Source organism: Pseudonaja textilis, chromosome 5 (assembly GCF_049901715.1).
Source record: "Pseudonaja textilis isolate UNSWEBS1 chromosome 5, rPseTex1.2, whole genome shotgun sequence".
Taxonomy (NCBI): Eukaryota; Metazoa; Chordata; class Lepidosauria; order Squamata; family Elapidae; genus Pseudonaja; species Pseudonaja textilis.
The window spans coordinates 17,441,107-17,464,106 of record NC_141994.1 but is presented as its reverse complement, the minus strand read 5'-3'; the positions used below and the strand labels follow the sequence as shown (position 1 = coordinate 17,464,106).

The following is a 23,000-nucleotide window of genomic DNA, read 5'->3' as shown; positions in this document are numbered from 1 at the left end:
GTATACAATATTGTGGAAATAGTCAGAAATTGAAATTATTTCTATTGTGGTACCTAAACTGATTTTCAATACTTTGCATGCCTTTATTATATTATGAGTTTGCTGATTTTGCAATTTTAATAATTTTCCAGATTTTTCATAGCCATAAGAACAAATCCCTGGAAGGTATAAGGAATTCTGCCAATTGTTCAAGGAGTCTGCCCTAGCTAAATCAAGTTTCCACAATTAATTTTGATATCTTCTGCTCCTGCTTTTTTTTTAATATCACAGTGAACCCCAGGAAAATTACTCCATCACAAAACTGGGCCAGTACAAGCCTCAAAAGATTCACAGAGAAAAGCCATGTTTTCATAATTGCTATGGGTAACAGGGAGAGATGGGGGCGGGGCAGAGAGGGGGAGAGAGAGAGAGATGAAGAAAGAGAAAGAAAGAAAAAATGGAAAGAAAGAAAGAATCTAAGCAAGTGTACTATCTCAAAGTGTTGCTAGGCCAACCGGCTAGAAACACTGACTTGGGAAGAGTTTATTTACAACAGACAGGAAAATCCTATCCCGTGGCCAAGAGCCATGTTAATTAACTTCATTTAATACCCTCCTGGAGCTACCAAGGTCTTCTGCCTGTATTCTGTTCACATCCACGTACAGATGGTCCTTAATTTACAAATATAAGTGAACCCAGAAATGGTCGCAAATTGTGCCATTCGTTATGTGGATCGTTGTGATTGTGCCTGATTTTATGACATTTTTTTGCAGTGGTTGTTAAGTGAATGCCATGGTCGTTAAACAAATGTGTTGCCCGCAATAGGCATTTTTGGTGGAAACTGGAAGTAAGCCCTGGTTTCTAGTACCAAATTGTGAATACGGAATGCTGCAAACAGTTATAAATGCAGTAAATACTGGAAATTGGCAAAAAAGTCATAAATCATGCTGACATGACAGTGGGATACTGCAAATGACCATAAAGGTGAGCCAGTTGCTAAGTGCCCAAAATAGGACCATGTGACTGCAGGGGATGTGGGTGTCATAATTTCAAAAATGGGCCATAAGTAGTTTTTGTGTGGTCCCGTTGTAACTTTGTTCGTAACCAGCCATAAGTTGCGGATTTTCTGTATTGATTGCCCAGTATTGAGTCATACTATATAAGACTTTAAACAAATGTAGTCAGGCTAAATTAATGTCACAAGGCTCAGGGTAAATCATTGTCTGGATTTGTAGCATAACTAAGCACTTTTCCTTATATCACTCTTTCTTCCATTTCTTCCCTCGCATGCAATTATCTGACCTCCAACATCGTATTCTTCATTATGTTTCATCACACTGTGCTTATCTGAAATGTAAGGAGACCTCACACTAATGTGGGGTGCTGTAGCCTAATCCTAATGTTAAAAAACAGGACTCCAAAGCTTAGTTTTACCTGCCTTCTGTTTATGGATATGTTGATTTAGCAGGAGCCTTCGTTTTTATTATCACCTGGGATATAAAGTTGAGGTCTGCTTCTTGCTTCTCAATTTTTATGGGTGTACTAAAGAAGCAAATATATATTATTGTCTTGGCATTGATAAATAAGCTTTGGGTTAATTTATTTTGTTCCTTGAATAAGCTTTAGTTGATTAACATGCATTTATGCAATTAGTGTAATTAGACCTAACTGTATAATTAGTATAAACACATGTTAACGACAACTAGAACATATAATTACAACATGATTATATATATGTAGATAGATAGATTTTGCCGAAACATCGCTACAACTTTAAAAGCACAACTATAATGACGTGGGAAAATACCCGAACAAAGCTGAATACCATATATATGTATGTATATGTGGAGATATATATATATATATATATATATATATGGAGATATATATATATTACCAAATTATTCAAAGAGAGATATGCTGCTGATTTCTTAAGGCATTTATTTATATTTTTTATCACATCATGAAACAAAAAAGCCTTCCATATCTATGCTAGTCTTTTAAAAGAAAAGTTAAAAAGTAGATAAAATACTTGTAGGTTCTGCATAACTCCAACTGGATAACAGAAGACCAAATAATCCACCATACTTTACAACATGATATAATGGTTGAAAAAAAGAAATGAATAATAGTTTACTTATTTAATTTGCATTGTCCCTTAGAGCTAAATTTGACATGTACATTGGAGTACATTGGATATTTCTGAATCCTATTTTTGTCTCAGTAACATGGATGTCATGGAGTTTTAATCTTTTCAACCTTTGTTTTTCCTCACTGATTGCCAATTCGAGGGAATTAGAACAATTCTAAAAGTAGTCACAGGACCCTAGAGTTGGAAAGGACATTTTGGACCATAGATTGCAACTCTGCTCTGTGTGTGAACGAAAACTAAAGTTTCCCAGACCTTGGGTGAAACCACCTCCATTTAATGAGTTCTGTTAGTGAAAGGCATTGATCATTAGGAATGTCTTCTTAACATTCCACTGGATTTTACTTTTTTAGCATTAAACTCTCTGGGGCAATAGAAAACCTCAGTGTGATATATCTCTTTAGCTATTTCCCCGTTAGGAATAAAGATTTCTAATTCCTTCTTTGCAATACTTGTTGCTCTTTGAGAGCGATACTTAGAACTAGAGAGAGTTCAAGGTTTGCACCTGACTAATGTAGAATATAGTGATCGGGAACTACGACAACTTCCTAAATAATGCTGATGACAATTTTCCAAGTGCTGATGGCTTTCCATTGTGTCTGATTGGAGCGTTGCCCTTCTTAACCAAGTTCGAGCAGCTCAAGGGGACATACAAGGAATTGAACACATTAGAGTTGCTGGAAAGGTGCCAAACAATATGGACAGTGAGAGAAGAATATCTGAAACCTGCAGTGTCTGTGCAAAGTATTTTTTCCTGCCCGAAGAAGAACCAAACTACACCTGCTGCAAGTACAAGCTTGGTTTCTACTGAAAGGGAAATCGAAAAGGTCTGGGAAACAAGACTCTACCCTGAGGCACCATGGAAGAAGAGAGCTTCCTGCGGCTGAAGCTTGCCATGAAGCACTAGGGAAGTCACTTGCGTTTCCATGACTCAAAGATCTCTGGTCGATCTTTGCTGTTGGATAATTAATCCATGCTAAAGAAATGAAGATCCAATGGCTTGAAAACCTGGAGGAGAAAGGTATCTGTGAAGGATGAGAAATCTTACCAAATGAGGATACTCTTGGAATTCCTTTCTTGGAATTCCTTTCTAGACCAAAGCCTTCGGGACATCTAGTTGCTTACAATGTTCTACAGTCTACAAAGGCACAATTACAATTAAAGTAGCAATGTGAAGCGTAGTTCTATGAGAGAAGAATAGCCTCTCCTTGGATGCTCCCTGACTGTTTTTCCAAGACTGTGCGTGCTCCTTCATTGAGGGTACGGTGGCCTAGTCGTGGAGCTTTTGCCTCAGAATCAGGAGGCTGTGAGTTCGATCCTCGATAGAGGCAGATATTTCTTTCTCTGGGCACAATGAGAATAAATCTGCTGAACAAAGCTTGGCATTGGTGACAGGAAGGGCATCCAGCCAGTAAACACTCAACTCCATTCAGTTTCCCAGACTCCACCCCGCAAGGGATTATGGGGTCGTTAAAAGGAGATGTTGATGATGATGCATACTCATTGAAGGCTTTTTCCTCTGGCCTGACTTTATGCACTATTCATCAGGGTCACAACAGGGGAAGATATTATAATATTTCAATTACTTCTGAAAATTATATATGCTCAGGCAAAGAAATTGAATCTGTAGCTCATGTTCCATTAGTGTTCACTTTATATGCAATGAGAATTTCAACTCTTAATTTCAGTTATTAGAAATTTTAATCTCCCTCATTATGTGGAGATCACTGTTTCGCTTTTAAGCAACTAATTTCTAGATGCATAAAAAGGCAGTGGTGAAATTTGTATATATAGCTTTCCTTCTTCACAGTTTTGATTTTCTTAATTTTATGTTATTTTTATGCATATACAGTATTTTAATGGTGTATATATTTTACAGTAATTGGTTTGATCTTGGACCAAATCATAGTTGTAATTATCACCACCATCATCATTATCATCTAGTTACAGTAAATTGAAGATTGAACAAAATACCCAAAATAATAACACTTCTTTGGGTAAATTAGAAATAAACAGTCAAAGATATGGCTTGTTGTAAGGATAAATTGTCAATGTGAGAAGGCAGAGCTTCATATGTCAGAAGGGAAATGGGGCACTGGCTGGTGATCCTTTTACTGCTGATAGGAGGAGGAAATTAAAGCTTAGAATATATACAAGGAGGAACTAAGAGATAATCTGGCTAATTTAAATGAATTCAAGTCCCCAGGATCAACTGGTTGATCTCTCTGAGTCCTAAAGGACTATTAGAGATGACTCAAGAACCACTCTTAGAAATCCTGGAAAAATCCTGAAGGACCAGTGAGGTCCCAGAAGATTGGAGGAGAGATTGTGTCTTCTTAATTTTCAAAAGATGAAAGGAGGAGGATCTGGGAATCCATGTTGGTAGAGGGTTAGGGACTCTCACAAGCTTTATACCCTTCTAACTTTATTCTCTTCTTTGATAGTCACTAGCCATAGTATACCTGAAACAAGTGATCTTTAATTTACTTTCCATATACTCTATGATTCCACCCATGCAGCCTAAAATTGCTGATATATTTCCTTTTTTCCTCCCATCACTCCATTAGTCTGTTTTTGAAGAACGATTGTGGGGCCCAGATATACTTTTGAGAATAAATTGGTGCATTTGCCATATTTTTTTAATATTTATTTTTTATAATATGAAAAACAAAAACAAAATAAAGATTGTGTGCATTAATAGCAGGAATTGGAACTCACAACCCAGTACCAGCAGACCAGAGAGGCATATAAAATACTGTATCAAACCATTGTCAAATAATTTTTAAAAAACCCAAACATCTACATTTAACTGAATAATTTTATTTTGTTTCATATAAACTCCAAAAGGATGCATATGATATAGAATATATAAATTTGTGGTAACTCTTTGGTGGACTAAAATAAACCATCAATTACTGATATGTAATAATTATAGATTATGTTCTTTATGGGAATAATCATAAATAACGTTTATTCACTTTATTTCTTCTCTAGAAAATTGCCTTTATGGTAGCATTAGGCCTGGTTACGACTGAATACTTGGAAGGTAAGAAGGCTTATCTTACTAGAAAAAATTCTTCTGTTTTTCAAAGCAATGTATTTCAATATAATAAAAAGATTATTTTATAAAAGAAGATTGGAAACCTTAATCTAAAGTGTTTTATTGTATTATTGGAGTGAGATCTCAAGGGAAAGAACTTGAAAAATGCAGCACAGCTCCTGTTTGCAGATCTTAAACATGAATCCTATTGAGTCATTATAAGATGAGTAAACTGATTATGCAAGTCATTACCACAAATAACCAACATTTTATAATGAAATCAGATTTCCTTTTGCATCCTTAGAAGTAGGCTATGCAAACATGTTAAAGGTAACAGCTCTGCTATGCATAATTAAAAAGCTTATTAGGATTAAAAATTCAAGATTGCTATCTGGATTTTCCCTCTTTTTCTAAATAAGGTTAGAAATGAACTAAATGAGTTTTAGTTTTTCTATTCATGGCCTTTGGCTTGAAATGAACAGCTCCCTTGAAATAAATCAGAATTACAATCAAGTCTTACCATTGGAGAAATTGGCCCTAGGTTGTGAGCAAAATACATTGCATGGTTTGCAATATCAAATTAGCATGAAGCCCCAAATATCGTGGGCTTCGAAGCTTTTGTGTTGCTAGGAAAATCAATTTCACATTGCTGGATCAGTCTGAAGAACTTCAGAAACCCAAAGGCCAAGAAGATAATCAGACTGGTCCAGTCAATCAGATGTGAGTAATAGAAGATAAGGTCTAATCAGAAGGTTTGCCTAAGTAACAAAAATCATTTGATCAAATAAGTTTCATCTAAATATTTTATGTACAGAAAAATAACCCTTTTGAAATTGATTATAGAAATCCAGAGCAAACGTCAGGAAAGAAAAAGAAGAAGTACCGCCAATCCAGCTTACAGTGGACTCTTGGAAACTGAGGTAGCCCAATATTTAAACATTTGCACTTTTGGTTTTATTTCTGGCCTATGCAAATTTAAAGAGATTATAAGTCACAGGAAGGTGAGAAAGTCAGGATTGTACCTGGAACCACATGAGTATTATTTTTTAGATATCCTTGACTTATGACCACAGTTGGGAGAAGAATATCAATTGCTAAGCAAGGCAGTTGTTAAATAAGTTGCACCCAATATTATGATTTTTACAAAATATAAAATTACACAATCTTTTTAAAAAGGATAAAGAATACATTATTCTTTCAAGAATGGGAATAAATGCAAAGAAAATCATGTATCGGGTAATCCTTCAAGACCTAATACATCAGTTGAGAAAATGACAAAAAGATGATAAATATTATTAATGAAATCAATAAGAATGTAGTAAGATTTTTTTTAAAAAAATACTAACTAATCTGAAGCAGTAGTATTATGGGCAATCAGACATAAGGTTTACTGCTACAATAAAAAAAGATAATAGAAACAAAAAAAATTAAAAAGAAAATATAGAAGGCATAGAAAAGAAAAAGGGAAAAGGATATATTAAAGAATATATGTGATTAATTCTATAGCATACATATAATGAACTTGTCTGCATGTTTGTATGTGTGTGTGTATGTGTATTTCTGATTTCATCACAGCAAGTATAAACAATTTTAGTAGCATCACCTCATATTTATAAAATCTTAAGAACCTTGTCTTTTCAATCCTTATTAGCAAAAGTCTGTTAAGAGTTACTAGAGATAACAACATTATTTATTTTAGACCTGTTCAAATAAACCAGCTTTAACCCTAACCCATTTACTTTTAACAATATTGATATTTAGTCCCTTAAAATAATATTTTAAACTTGATTTTTCTTTTTGTTTTGTTTTTCCTACTGACAAAATTCTTCTAAGCTTTTTTTTTTAAACCCTCTTTTGTAAATCTAACATAGGAAGATTATTCAGTTCACTCTCTTGGTTTGATATAAATATATCCCTTTTAATTATTAAAATATTAGCTGGTTTTTTTTATAAGTCGAGCCTAGCATCTTTTTCTATATCATTCATGTAGCTTGTCATTTTTAAATCCACTTTCAGATCAGTCTCAATTTAGTCCTGTAAAACCTGTTCTTCTTCCACAACTTTTAAACACAGTCTATCTATAGAGGCAGACACTCTTAAAATTAATTTCAGGGTGTATTGTTTAAAATAATTTTCAGTTTGTTGAATGTTAACATATTTTTCTTCCATTCTATGTTAGTAAGTCCTATGTATATGTTCTTCTCCTATAATCTTTAGTTTCTTCCATTTCCCTCTAGCGTCCAACCTTCAAAGTTCCTTCCTGTCATTATTTTTAAAAAATCAAATAATTTTATAAACATGAAGTTTTAATCATCCTTTTGATGTTTATTCCACAAGACAAAGTCTTTAAAACTGTATTTAAAAGCTTCTTTCATAAAGGATTGAAGGAAACTCACCTTGTGTTTTCACACTTGTCAATCCAAAGATTCCTAATAGCTAAAAAGCAGTTAATAAGCAATTTCCGAAAGTAATTAGTAAAAGAATTATGTGAGCTTAGTCTCCTTTCAAAGGTGCCAACCAGAGTTTGAGCGAGATGACTATTCTCGCATCTCACAGAGCTCTAATCCCATTGGAGACTGCTGAACATGCTGAAGAAGGTTTATTTTCCCTGGTAATTCCTGACTCAAAATGTTGACTCTAGTCAGGATTGTAACTTCAAATGAACTCTTTTCTCCCCTGGTCCAGCTCCCTAAAAGACCGGGGATTTTCCAGATCAACAAGAATTTAAATCTCGTTTATGGGGTGTACCAAAATACTTCTGACTGATGGTCCTAATTTGAACCTTTTTTGAACCAAAAGCATGGCAAGCATCACCAAGTTTATGTTTTGTTTATACTGCTGATTGAGATCTGAGTTGAACACCAGCTGGTCTTCATGAGTGTTGAAGATATCACCTTTATGGTAGGTGATACCTACCTGCGAAACAGGGATGGTTTTGTTTTTCGAAAAAAGTAGAGATTTTGAAATGCATGATTTACATATTCTCTGCTCACAGTTCTGGTACAAGGTTGGAGAAAGAATTGATGATATTTAAATGTGGAAACAATCTTATTTGCTTATTCCATTCTTTAACTTAAAAATACCTCCAGTTCAGGAAACTTATCTCAGTACAGTAGTAACAAATTTGACACAAAGGAAAAATGATAAGAAGTGGGGAGAAAATTGTTTTGAATTGTTCTTTTTCTCTGAATGTATTTCTGTCTAAAGTTGCAGATGATTTTCAGGGTTAGATTTATTTATTAAACTTTCTTGGCTAAGCAGCTTTGCTTTGTGTATCATTCTATCATTGGCTTCTAAATCATATCATTAGTTTCTAAATCAGGGATTATAAACTCACATCGTCATGGCGATGTCATCATCACACGACATATCGGGACTTTTTACCTCTTCGCTAAACTGGATGTGGGCGTGGTCAGCATGTGGGCTGGGAGTTTGACAGCCCTATTCTAAATTAAGGATAATCTGGTATCTGAGAAATTTTTTTAGGTTGCAACTATTTTATGGATGTTTAATAAACAGAAGAATAAAGCTGACCCTACCTGTTGCTTTATTTTTTTGGCTAATTTAAGGCAAAGCAGGAAAGAAGTGGGAATGTCCCCTTACTAATCCCCAAGAGAGAGAGATCTACAAAACTCCTCATGAGGAAATGCTGTTGGCTACCAGAAGTGGCTTTAAATAAATTAGAGTCAGCTGTTTAGCACTTACTCAGTTAGTATCTTTGATTTATTTCTTTTTAGCAATACTGATAAAGTTATAGTGACATTCCAGGCATTTTGTGGCTATTTAACTTACAATTTGATCTCGTGGGCAATTCTTAATAGCTAATTGCTTAATCTGAAATTGGTTTTTTTCCTGTTCTTGCTCTATAATTAGAAAAAGTTACTGGACCAGGCTGTTAATATCAGTGATCCAACACCCATTGCGCAAAATGGCAAATTATTTCAACTGAACATAAAGCATTAATTAATTACTCACTTAAGGAAATGAAAGAAGTAAAAATGTCACTACTTCTTCAGTTCCTATATCTCTTCCAAACAAACACTGAGTAAATACATCTGAAAAATAATGTCAAGAAGTAATTAGTAAGAGTCCCCGAACCAAAGGATGGGTGTCAAAAATTTGAAAAATAAATAAATGATAAATAATAGAAAAAAGCAAGACTAAATTCAAAGATCATCTACAAAAACACTATTGAAAGAGACCTTGAAATTCAAAATATTAACTCTTGCTATGATTAACAATATTTTGGCTTGATAAAGTCACAAGAATTAACACTTAGGTTAAGCAAAGAATCTAGAAGTATGCCAGTAGCAAAAATTAGGGCACTTCATTTTTACAAAAACATACATAAAGTTCTGTAACATATTCAAAGTCTGTTTCTTCAAAAAAAATTAACATTTAGAAAAGACTGGCTTATCAACTCCACCCCCATTATCCTTTAGCCCTTTTATTTCATCATCCCTTTTATGATGAAGATAAAATTAGACAGCACCCACTATTAGGAAATGAGAGGTTTACATTATTTAAAAGATTTATACAATGGGGTCATTCCTAGAACAGGAAACTAAGTAAATTTATGGTTTTAGATTCATTAGATTTCATTTCAGTTCCTGCAATTAGCACATGAGCAATTAGGCCATGAATAAATTTAAAGTCAGGCTAAATTTGTCAACTAATAGAACAAAAAAGATATATATTTAAAATGTACAACATTTTATAGAAAGGGAAGCAATGTTTTTGATTAGGAAAAAAACAATACAGGAATCTATATACTACTAAAACTCTCATTGTCATGATCTTTAACTGGGCAATATGATCCACTATAGGGCAACAGTTTTTGAACCAAGGTGCCTCCAACAGGCTAACTTAAAGAATGTGTCCAAAATCTGGGACCCTGACTCTTGAGGGAATGAAATTTGGAGATGTTTTCTGTCAAAGTATCTCTGGGGAAGTGCCAGAATGGGCAAGACGGCAAACATGTTATCATGATACCAGTCCCACTCCTTTTGTGTATAGACCATCTTGTCTCTTCACCAACTTCCATCCTGTGGATATTGATATTCTCAACTGAACTAAAGGTCCTACAGTGTCTCCTTATCTCAAGGAGAAGAAAGCCCCTGAGGGCCCATGAGTCATTCCCAAAAGAAATTTGACCCAGTTACTGCACAACCACAATATTGCTCACACGTTGATTCAAACTAATCGACTAAACTTTTTTAAAAAATACAATACATCACAAATATTCATTCTTTTTCACAAACATATATATGTTAATGATGCTATATGTTTAAGTTTTGGGTTAAATTCTTTAGAAGAAAACTACTTCGATTTTTCAGAAATCGATGCAAGAACTGCCATTCATATAAATATGGACTTTTTCTTCTTTTTCAGCGGAAACGCCTTGCATCAAATTATTTGAACAACCCTTTTTTCCTCTCCACAAGAGGTAAGCTCTTCAAGTTATTGAATGGAAGATCAGCACGCCAAACACATGAATAAAATAGTTCTTGTAAATTCTAGTGTCTCCTGCTTGTAACCCATGTGCTGTTAGATTTCAGAAAGATCGAAATCTAGCAGAAACCACAAACTTGGGACAAGAGAAAGTAGATTTGAAGGGCTTGTTATGAAATTTTACTTGGGAATATAGCTGCGTTGCTGTATATCTGACACTTGACCCCTAAATGTGAAAATTTATATTATAGCAAAAGTTAGTAATCTTAAAAATGTTTTTTTAAAAAAACTGGTAGTTCTTGTTTTATTCTAATAACATTGTTTGAATAAGTTTTGCAATTTCTTGTTAGGAAGTATGTGTTGTAGATATCATACCATTAGTAATACCTAGCTGTATTGCAATTGTACTATAAACTATAACTTTGGCTTCTAGTAGAAAGTTATGAAGTTATTTAGCAAGAGCAAAAAAGACAAACCCACAAATTTAGAAAGAAAACAGAACCCTAGCTCAGGTAATCCTTGCTTGGTGACCACAATTGTGATGCTCAACTTGGTTATTAAGCGAAATGGACGCTAAATGAACCCACAACTCTGCTTACAGTCCCTTCAATTTTGCTTACCTATGAAGATTTGCTTAAATGTGAGGATTGGTCACCAAGTTTATTTTTTCATCACTATCCTAACTTTGAACTGTTGCTAAATGAGGCAGTTGCTAAAGTCTGTATTAAAGACTGTATCACAAAGACACAGTTGTTAGTTTTTTTATTACCATCAAATCTTCAATTCTTTGTTGTTACCTTCAGTTTTTTGAAAGTATAACTTTGGTGTTATTCAAGTGGAACTAATCTTGTGCCTAACATGGACAAATGCTTCCAGAATGGGGTGCTTATTCCTCTAGTATTTCAGGAGATTTTATATATCTTACTTTATATATTGCCACATTTCTCATTTCTTCTACTAAACTTTTTGAGAAAAGACATTGATCTCTGAGCTTGCAGGCTAATTCTGCCCACTGCCAGCAATTCAATTCTGGTTGGCTCAAGGTTGCCTCAGCCTTCCATCCTTCCAAGGTCAGTAAAATGAGGATCCAGATTGTTAGGGGCAACATGCTGGCTCTGTAAACCACTTAGAGAGGACTGCAAAGCACCGTGAAGCAGTACATATAAGTCTTAAGTGCTGTTGCTCTTGCTATCTTTCATAACCCTAGCTGATCAACCTATACCTGTTATTTTTATGGATGGTTACTGAGTATTTGAGCAATTCATTAAGCAATTGCCATGGTTCCAAAATAGGAATCATACAAAAATGGAGATTTTACATCAATGTTTTTCACACTGATTGATTAATTCTGGAAGTTGAAGTCCACACATCTTAAAGTTGCTAAGTTGGAAAAACACCCTTATGTATGGAAAAATGAAAATCAAAGAAATTGCAAGTTAAGTTGATTGTAAATATCTTTGTATCGATTGCAACTTTGTATAATACATTTGGATCATCATTTAACTGCCACCCATTAAGCTGCAAATCTAACCTCACTTCTACTAACCTGTCTTTGCCCTTCCTCACAATGCCAGCCAATGAGGATCCATGTTGGAAGGTATGTTTTTGTCCATTACTACAAACTGTTTCAATCACAGCATGTTTTTCTGCAAAGAGTAATTTATATGTGAGTCCTGCAACATACTTTCCTTACTGCCATGATCCACACCTTCCATTGACTCAAGAGCCACCTGGGCTTTTCACAGCATCATGACCCGAGAAAAGCTTCATAAAATGGACAGGACCAAGGGCTACATTAGATTGGATTCCTCCTCCTCCTCTGGGGAATTCTGGGCGTTGAAGTTCACACATCTGAAAGTTGCAAAAATGGAAAAACATCTTGGATTTTCCAGAATTTAGTCACTACTTCAGCATAGGCAGATTAAGGGCAGCGTCTGAAGTTGGATTGCAAGAGGTTGTGTTACCGTTTCAGGAAGACAGAGGTGGTTTATTCAGTCTTATTTGGATGTTCCATGTAACTGATGGTTTTAGTGTGAATCACAACTTGCCTAAATCAAAAACAAAACAGTAAATTCATAAAATCTTTTCTATAATAAAAAACATGTTTATCTTTCTATAAAAACCAAAAACCAAATTAGTCTCATTTCAGTAAGTCAGTAAGTCACATTTATTCTGAACTGCAAAATATATGAATTCAAAAGTTAATAGATTTTTAATTCTCCTAGTAGTAATTATTCATTGCCCATAGATTAGCAAAGCAATTTAATTTGACACACTATTTTGAGATATTGTGGTTGTTTTTTCAGCATTTATATTTCAGGCTTCAATCTCCAAAAAGCTCCCTTAGTGCTTTGCAAAGATAAATAAGAAGACATTTGCTATTCCCGGCCTTACAATTACACTTTTCTTCTGATATTTTGTTGTAAGTGCATCCATGAAATAGGAGTTTAATTCAGTTTGGTCGGCCGTGAAGCTTCAGTTCTTTTCCCTGGATGACTATTAGGAGAAAGAAAGATCAACACTGTCCATTATCTTTATGTACATATAAGACTCTGGATAATTTGATGTTGCTTGCAGACTTTTGTATCTTGTCCTGCTTAATTTGGGCACATAGGTTTTTAACTGTATTTTTAAATTATATATTTAAAATACTGCAATTGCCCAGTGTATTTTCAGAGTCAAGCAGCCTTGAAAATCAAACAAACAAACAAACAAACAAACAAATAAATCTTTAATCAAACTGCAATGCTGCAGCCTTTCCATTCTGATATGGGTCTTTTTCAGTTCCTTTATCATTCTGAGAAGCAAAGATTTTTAAAAAAAGAAAATTATTGAAAGTTCTCATTTTGAGATAGATGATTAATAGTTTATATATATTAGGACAATGCAACAGAGGCAATTCTATTTTTGATTAATTTCATCACAATTCCAAGTGTGTAATTTCTATCTTTCACAGCTGTTGTGGACTAAATTGGCATTTTCATTGCATTGTCAATCAGGACCACCAGATTCCTTCCTTGATTAAAGCATCTGAGAGATACAGGCATTTGCAGAGTATGTGGCCATGAACAAATAACACTTCTTTGAACCATTAAAGCAGCTATGTTACTGGGAACCTTCAGTGTACACAATTGACCCCCAAATTTCTTTTGTTAAGTGAGTTTTGCCCCATTTTACTAGCTTTCTTGCTGCACTTATTAAGTGAAACAGGCTTCCCCAGACTTGTATGTCTTCAAGTTGTATGTCTTATGTCTTCAAGGGAGCCACCTGTAGTGGCTTTCACTCCCTGTTCCTCAGAATAATGAACACCTGCCTCAAGACATTCATATTTAGTTGCAAGGCATAGTGATAATTAGTGGTCTTTGATGTGATCCTTGGAGGAAAGCTTGTGAATAAACAAGTACTAATAAAGGAGAATATTTGTAGCTCAGGATTGACATGAGAGGTCCTTGTGCTCTCTGAGCTAGGTTGTTTTCTTGCAGTTACCCAAACTAGGTAACACCATCAGTGCTAGCAGTAACATCTGCAAGAAAACAATCCAGCTCAGAGAGCATCAAGGACCCCTGATGAATAAACAAGCATACTGGTGAAATGTTGAGGGATATGGTGGCCTAATTAATGCTTGTTTAGTAAAATGCGGGCCCCACAAAAATCTATTTCTGTTTTTGAGGAACCGCTTCAACTTTACCCTTGCCATGTTTCAGAATGAGGTCAGCCATGAGGAATACTGTTCAGCATGCAAGCATGGTGCCAACTTACAACCTTGTGGAACATGCTCCAGGGCCTATCACCTCAGCTGCTTGGATCCTCCCTTGAAGAGCGTTCCTAAAGGAGCATGGGTCTGTCCCAAGTGCCAAGAAAAGGTAAGCTACTTGGCACTGCAGGTACTAAACAAAGAATCTCTGAGATGTGAACTCTATTTAATTTTGATAAGATAGAGTTGTATGATGTATTCATCTTTTCCACAACAACTTTCTTTCTCGTTTGAGGATAAATTATGACCTCAATAGCCATGCTCCCATTATAAGATTCCTATGAAGACTGATGTTTCATATCTTCAGTTGAAACAGTATTTGGAGTTGAAAACAGAGCTGTTTAGCCACCAGACTGTCAATATGATCAGAAAATCCCATTCCAAAATCCAGAAGGCGGCTGCTACTTGCTCGAAACAAGGAAGTCAGCCTCAAAAATGGGATGTTTCCACTTAGAACCAATGAAGACTTAAAACTTTTTGCACATTATAATTTGCAAAATATTTTCCATATCTTGTTCATTTTATCAGCTGTTGTGCAAAATAAATAATCACTTTTCTTCTTTCTACGGATGGGCATAAACATTTGTTTCTGAAGTATGCCTGCTTTTTCTTATCAGAAATTTTTTAGGATTTATTTACTCTAGAATTATTGTCATACCGAATGTAAAAAACAAAGTATTGTGTGATAGAAAAGGTGATAATATTTCTTCCTTCAAGAAATTCTAGATCGTTCTTCTGTGGGAAAACATCTTTAGTACAGCAATTTACATAACCTGGTACTTACCAAAATCCTTTTCAAATGCATATTATTAAAAAGGCGCTTTAATTGCATTGTTACATCCACTGTCTTGATTTTTTGGACAGCTACTCCCATGGCCATTTCAGATATGATTATTAAATAATAAGGCCTCTCTCTGTCAAGATATGGCCAGTTCCTAAATATAATAAATAAATCAAGACAGACCTGCAGAATGTTTGCCACAATCAAAGTAGTGAAAAAAAGAATCTCCCTCATTTATTTGCTGATTTAATATATTGATAGATTATTTTAAAGTATAGAACAAAACTTGAAAATTATATATTCGAGTTGAAAAATGGAAAAAAATAACAAAGACAGATAACAGTAACAGATAAGAGATAATCAGAGTTGGAAGGAGCCTTGTAGGTCATCTAGTCCAACCCTCTGCCCAAACGGGAGACCCTACACCATTTCTGATAAATGACAGTCCAATTACTTCTTGAAAGTTTCAAGTGATGAAGCTCCCACAACTTCAGAGGGCAACTTCTGTTCCATTGGTTGATTGTTCTCACTGTCAGAAAGTTTCTCCTTATTTCCAGGTTGAATCTCTCCTTGTTCAGTTTCCATCCATTATTCCTTGTCTGGCCTTCAGGAAAATGGCTTGACCCCTTCCTCCTCTCTATGGCAGCCCCTCAAATATTGGAAGACTGCTATCCTGTCTCCCCTGGTCCTTCTCTTCCCTAGACTAGCCAAGCCCAGTTCCTGTAACCGTTCTTCCTATGCCTTAGCCTCCAGTCCCCTAATTCTGGTTGCTCTTTTCTGTACTTTTTCTGGAGTCTCAACATCTTTTTTATAATGTGGTGACCAAAACTGGATGTGGTCTTACTAAGGCTTTATGGAGTGGTATTAGTACCTCACTTGATCTTGATTGTATCCCTCTGTTAATACAGCTTAGGATTATATTAGCTTTTTGACTGCTGCTGCACACTGCTGGCTCATATTTAGCTGGTTGTCCACTAAGACTCACAGTTACTGCTATTGAGTCTGGTTTCACCCAGTCTATACGTGTACTTTTGGTTTTTCTTGCCTAAGTGTAGGACTTTACTTTTCTCTATATTGACTTTCATTTTGTTAGATACAGCCCAGTGTTCTAGTCTGTCAAGATCCATCTGGATCTTGAGCCTATCTTCTTGGGTGTTAGTTATTCTTGCCAACCTAGTATCATCTGCAAATTTGGTAAGTTCCCCTTCTATTCCCTCCTCTAAGTCGTTAATGAAGATATTGAAGAGTACTGGGCCTAAGACAGAACCTTGTGGCACCCCACTGCTTACTTCCCTCCCTGTAGACTTAGACCGATTAAAGACTACTCGTTGAGTATGGTTTGCCAGCCAGTTGCGAATCCATCTAGTGGTGCTGCTATCTATTCCACTTTTTTCTAGCTTACTAAGAAGTAGGTTGTGGTCTACTTTGTCAAATGCCTTGCTGAAATCTAAATATATTATGTCCACAGTATTTTGCTGGTCTACTAATTTAGTCACTTTGTTGAAGAATGAAATAAGATTGATCTGGCATGAGCTGTTCTTAACAAACCGGTGCTGACTGCTAGTTATTACTTGTTTCTAGATGTTGGTAGATCTGTTTTTATTATCCTTTCCAGTATCTTCCCGGTATTGACGTTAGGCTGATTGATCTATAGTTTCCTGGGTCTGGTTTTTTTTCCCTTTTTTGAAGATGGGAACCACATCAGCTCTTTTCCAGTCCTCTGGTAGTTCCCCAGTGCTCCAGGACTTTTGAAAGATATAGTGCAGTGGTTCTGAGATGACCTCTGCCAGCTCCTTTAAAACTCTGGGATGTAATCCATCAGGCCCCGGTGATTTGTGTTCATCAAGATCAGACAGGTGTTCTCTTACTATTTTTTTTGCTTATTTTAACTTTTATTTCTGTTCTGTCTTTTACAGTTATGTTTTTGGTGGGTTGAGCTATAGTTTCTTTTTGCGTGAAGACGGATGCAAAGAACGAGTTAAGCAGTTCTGCTTTCTCTCTTTAGCGGGCTGACTGTTTCCTTGATTTTTTTCTTGTTATTTATATGTTGGAAGAAACTTTTTTAAATTATCTTTGTCTTTTGTTGCAAGTCTTTGTTCATTCTGAGCCTTTGCTGTCCTGACTTCGTCTTTGCAGATTCTGGCTATCTGCTGATAATCTGTCTTAGTTGTATGTCCTTCTTTCAATTTTTTGTACTTGTCCTTTTTTTCTTTCAATTTGCCAGAGAGATCTTTGTGCAGCCATGCTGGTTTCTTCTTGGATTTCTTGTTTTTCTTTCTCAGTGGTATTATGCTGGTCTGGGCTTCTATGATCATACCTTTTAGAGTTTCCCAAGATTCTTGAGTTGTTTTCCCCTTTAGGATTTTCATCCATGGAATCTTTCCCAAGTTCTCTCTGAGTTTATTAAAATCAGCTCTTTTAAAATCCAAGACACAACATTCCTGCAGAGAAATCTTAGATCTTAAACACTTTTAGCAGGTACTTAAAAGATATACAGTAATTGTGAATCTCTCACCGATTTTAAGACAGGGGATATCTCCAAGTGTGGGAGTATTACATATATTGTATTATATTCAATATACATATGAAATAAGAGAAATGGGTGACTGCATAAATTTACCAAATAAATAAAGAATAAATATTCTCTTAGACCTTTCTTGAATTATAGAAATTTAAGTTTTCCCCATGGAGAATCCAGGTACTCCCCGACTTACAACCGATCACTTAGTGACTATTCAAAGTTCCAATGGCTTTACTTCAGGGGTACTTATGATCCACATTTGAAGTTCCAACAGTTTCTCACTCTATGGTCAAATGACAGCACTTCAGGCATTCGGCAACTGAGCTGCGTTTATTGACACTTGCAACATCCTGCAACATCACATTACTATGTTTTATGACAGTTTTGCAAAAAAAAACCAACAACCCAGCATTGCTTCCATTTTGAGGCAAAATCACATCCATAGTAAACCCCTGGTTCTCATAATAACTGTGCTGTTTACTTAACAACTGCCACAAAAGGTCATAAAGTTGGCTCGGTCACATGATATAACTTGGGGACTACCTGTGTAGGAAATAAAATTTGCTTGAGAGATTCCAACTGTTTTTTAGGCTCTCTGCTTCTCACAGGGATATCCCAGGAGAGATTATCATTCCCAGATTTACTTTTTTTTAATTTATTTTATTTGGCAATCGCTTACAAGATAATAGGAATAAGTATAAACATGAATAAGAATACAGGAAACAGGTGTGAATAAATGGGGACAATAGGACAGGGACAGTAGGCACGATTGTGCACTTATGCACGCTCCTTACAGATCTCTTAGGAAGCAGATTTTATTGAAGCAGATTTTCTCTTGAGACAAGGCAAAAGATACCTTTAGTGGTTATGATAATGACAAAGTATTTCATTGTCAACACAGGCATGTTGAACGTCTTTATGCAGTTTGGGCACTGCATATATGGTGGCTGGCAACCAGTTTGAGTGGCTTGGGGAGATATTTACTAGATGGATAAAACAGAGGATATTTTCCTATTCTCCATAATAAAAGAGGAAAAGAGAGTTTTTACATTTTTTCCATAAGATCTCCCATGAATTTTTATTTTGCAAACCACTTGAGCCAGTGTTGTGTACCTGTTGGGTATTTCTGATATGACCAACTTTTGATTAAGAAAACTGAGGGGAGGAGAAGATGAGGTGCTCACAAATGTTGTGTCCTAGCTGTGTCCTTGAATTGCTGAAAGCTGTTATTATCTGAAACCTGTAGGTGTTAAAGAAAGATGACAATGTCCCCTGGTCTGGAACTCTGGCTGTGGTGCAATCATACGTTACTCATAAAACAGGTATGTGCTGAAGTGATTGATTATTAGATAGAGTTTCTCAAATGTCAGCAGCTTGAAAATTGAAGTCACCCCAGGGGTGGATTGCAAGCTACTCTGAAGGCATGTGCCCATCTAAATGTAACAGGAATGGTCAGACAAGAACTTTTATCCAACAGCTGTTCTTAATACAATTTACACTGGAGACAAAACTATTTTGCGAGAGAGAGAGACAGACAGTGGATGAATTCAGATGTCTTCCTAACGTATTTATTTGAAAACATGTTTTGCTCGTTTTTACCTTAATTCTCACGTCTTTTGCACTTTCTAGACTTTTTTAGATGTTGCCCTTTAGAATCCTAAAAGGTGACAGCATATAAATGTATAGATCAGGGGTGTCAAACTCATAGCCTGTGGGCCAGATGTATCACACACAAGCCACGCCCATGCCCAATTTAGCGAAGGGAAAAAGTCGTGTCACGATGCTATGATGATGTGAGTTTGACACCCTGGTATAGATCGATCAGTCAGTGGCCTGAAATTGGGAAATCTCTTTGCCAACTATGGAATGGAACATTATACAGTACAAGTGGTCCTCGCTTCAGAACTACTCCATTTATTGATCATTCAAAATTAGGATGATGCTGAAAAGTTGATTGATCGACCTTTGAACATGGGACTCTTACAGCATCCCCGTGGTCGTATGATTGTGATTCAGACTGTTGGCAACTGGCACACATTTGTGATGGTTGCAGCATCCCACAGTCACATGATCAACGTCTGCAAGCTTTCCAGCTGGCTTCTGATAAGAAAAGTGATACTGTACTTAATGCATGTGGGTGAATTGTGATTAACAATCTTGGCAGAACTAAAGTTATGAGCCATGGTGGTGCAGTGGTTAGAACACAGTACTGCAGGCTACTTCTGTTGACTGCCTTCTAAAATGGCAGTTTGAATCTCACTAGGCTCAAGGTTGAGTAAGCCTTCCATGGTGGGTAAAATGAGGACCCAGATTGTTGGGGACAATAGGCTGACTCTACAAACTGCTTAGAGAGGGCTGTAAAGCACTGTGAAGCGGTATATAAGTCTAAGTGCTATACTACTGTGATTTGGGCTTGGTGCTATGATATTTCACTTAATGACCATGCCACTTACTGACAATGTCCCCAGTCCTAACTGCAGCTGGTAAGTGAGGACTTCTTTGTATTCTCTTGTTAATCTCATTGCAGCCATTGAATTGTATGAGAAAAAAATGTGAATTAATTGAAGAATTTAAGAATCTTGTTTATATAGACTCTTATACACTGCTCAAAAAAAATAAAGGGAACACTTAAACAACACAGTGTAACTCCAAGTCAATCACACTTCTGTGAAATCAAACTGTCCACTTAGCTAGCAACACTGATTGACAATCAATTTCACCTGCTGTTGTGCAAATGGAATAGACAACAGGTGGAAAGCATAGGCAGTTAGCAAGACATCCCCAATAAAGGAGTGGTTCTGCAGGTGGTGACCACAGATCACTTCTCAGTTCCTATGCTTTCTGGCTGATGGTTTGGTCACTTTTGAATGCTGGTGGTGCTGTCACTAGTGGTAGCATGAGACGCCGTCTACAACCCACACAAGTGGCTCAGGTAGTGCAGCCCATCTAGGATGGCACATCAATGCTGTGGCAAGAAGATTTGCTGTGTCTGTCAGCGTAGTGTCCAGAGCATGGAGGCGCTACCAGGAGACAGGCCTACATCAGGAGACGTGGAGGAGGCCGTACATAGGAGGGCAACAACCCAGCATCAGGACCGCCACCTCCTCCGCCTTTGTGCAAGGAGGGACAGGAGGAGCACTGCCAGAACCCTGCAAAATGACCTCCAGCGGGCCAAAAATGTGCATGTGGCTGCTCAAACTGTCAGAAACAGACTACATGAGGGTGGTATGAGAGCCCAACGTCCACAGGTGGAGGTTGTGCTTACAGCCCAACACTGTGCAGGATGTTTGGCGCTTGCCAGAGAACACCAAGATTGGCAAATTCGCCACTGGCGCCCTGTGCTCTTCACACTGAGCACATGTGACAGACGTGACAGGGTCTGGAGATGCCGTGGAGAACGTTCTGCTGCCTGCAACATCCTCCAGCATGTCCGGTTTGGCAGTGGGTCAGTAATGGTGTGGGGTGGTATTTCTTTAGGGGGCCGCACAGCCCTCCATGTGCTCGCCAGAGGTAACCTGACTGCCATTAGGTACCGAGATGAGATCCTTAGACCCCTTGGGAGACCATATGCTGGTGCGGCTGGCCCTGGGTTCCTCTTAATGCAAGACAATGCTAGACCTCATGTGGCTGGAGTATGTCAGCAGTTCCTGCAAGACGAAGGCATTGATGCTATGGACTGGCCCACCTGTTCCCCAGACCTGAATCCAATTGAGCACATCTGGGACATCATGTCTCGCTCCATCCACCAACACCACGTTGCACCACAGACTGTCCAGGAGTTGGGGGATGATTTAGTCCAGGTGTGGGAGGAGATCCCTCAGGAGACCATCCACCACCTCATCAGGAGCATGCCCAGGCATCGTAGGGAGGTCATACAGGCACGTGGAGGCCACACACACTACTGAGCCTCATTTTGACTTGTTTTGAGGACATTACCTCAAAGTTGGATCAGCCTGTAGTGTTTTTTTCCAATTTAATTTTGAGTGTACCGTATTTCCCCATGTATAAGCCACCCCTTTTTTCCAAAATTTTCAAGCCCAAAAGTAGGGGGTGGCATATACAAAGCAGGTACACTTTTATACGTGAAAAATGCATAAAATAATAAAGTAGGAATAAACTGGTTTTCCAGCAGTATGCTATACTTTTTTGTAAAAATTGTACGTGATGATACGATTACGAGTGCGAGCACGCGATAGAAATGCATACGCTAGGCATCGGCCTGAATGCTTCGTTCCTACTCTCGTCCAATGCGTAGATTGCTAGTGTCGCCCGCACCGCTTTCGGCGTCATGACCGAAGTTGTAGATCTAGACGTCGAATTTTGTTTCTTTGTAAATTTTCTTTCTTCATAACTTGTTTCTCTAATAAAATATTTTTTTCAAAACTTCACAGTCCAAAAATTGGGGGGGGTGGCTTATACAAAGGGGGTGCTTATACATGGGGAAATACGGTAACTCCAAATCCAGACCTCCATGGGTTGCTAAATTTGATTTCCATTGATAATTTTTGTGTGATTTTGTTGCCAGCACATTCAACTATGTAATGAACAAAGTATTTAATAAGAATATTTCATTCATTCAGATCTAGGATGTCTTATTTTTGTGTTCCCTTTATTTTTTTGAGCAGTGTATATCTGGAGTATATTGTCTGGATCATGTCTGCATGCAAAGCGGGCACTGGATTGAGATCAGTGCTGACATTTGCTTGTTCCTATCATATTGTTGGGCTTCCAGCCATATTGAAAAGCTGAGCAAATTGACACAATTAAAATGTTAAAAAGTTATGATATTTATTTAGTTCCTTACCAAGCACATCTAAATTATATTGAAGTAACCAAAATATCTTTACAATCCCCAAGGCAAGTCACAACTTTTGAGCACCCCTGATGTTTGGAAATTGAAAGTTGAAAAATTTGACACACCCTAAATAGTAATTAGCTTCTAGCCATATTGAAAAGCTGAGCAGATTGACACCATATAAGTAATTAGCTGAGCTTCTTTACCTGTGGTAGAATCTTTGGGCAGAACTCCAGCCTCGTCCCTTCTCCAGAACAACACTCATTCTTCTCTGGGACAATTTTGGAGGCTGGGGCTACTCTTCTATCTTGGCTGGCTGGCCCGTTGGAGATAGTCTTTGTCTAATACACAAAAACCATGTCAGGTAGGAAAAGCTGCCAGCCATGTGACATGGCCTTGAGTGAAGGAAGATCTTGTCGAAGTGGGGAAGGCCATTGCCTCTTCTGCATCACCCCTAGTTGCTGCCCCAAGGACCTGTCCAGTTCTTTCCAGATGCATTTGGCTCATCTGCTGTGTTTGGTAGAAAGTGT

General features: G+C 37.0%; 1 protein-coding gene across 2 annotated transcripts in view; it reads left to right on the top strand.

Moving 5' to 3' along the window:
• Positions 1 to 23,000, top strand: part of PHF21B (PHD finger protein 21B) — a 169,013-nt gene that overhangs the window by 141,244 nt on the left and 4,769 nt on the right. For both annotated transcript variants that reach the window (XM_087934198.1, XM_026706169.2), the window contains exons 6-11: positions 5,123 to 5,174; positions 6,012 to 6,088; positions 10,560 to 10,614; positions 12,194 to 12,216; positions 14,324 to 14,482; positions 18,922 to 18,997. In XM_087934198.1, the coding sequence (XP_087790324.1) occupies positions 5,123 to 5,174; positions 6,012 to 6,088; positions 10,560 to 10,614; positions 12,194 to 12,216; positions 14,324 to 14,482; positions 18,922 to 18,997 (442 nt within the window). The remainder of the gene's footprint in view (positions 1 to 5,122; positions 5,175 to 6,011; positions 6,089 to 10,559; positions 10,615 to 12,193; positions 12,217 to 14,323; positions 14,483 to 18,921; positions 18,998 to 23,000) is intronic.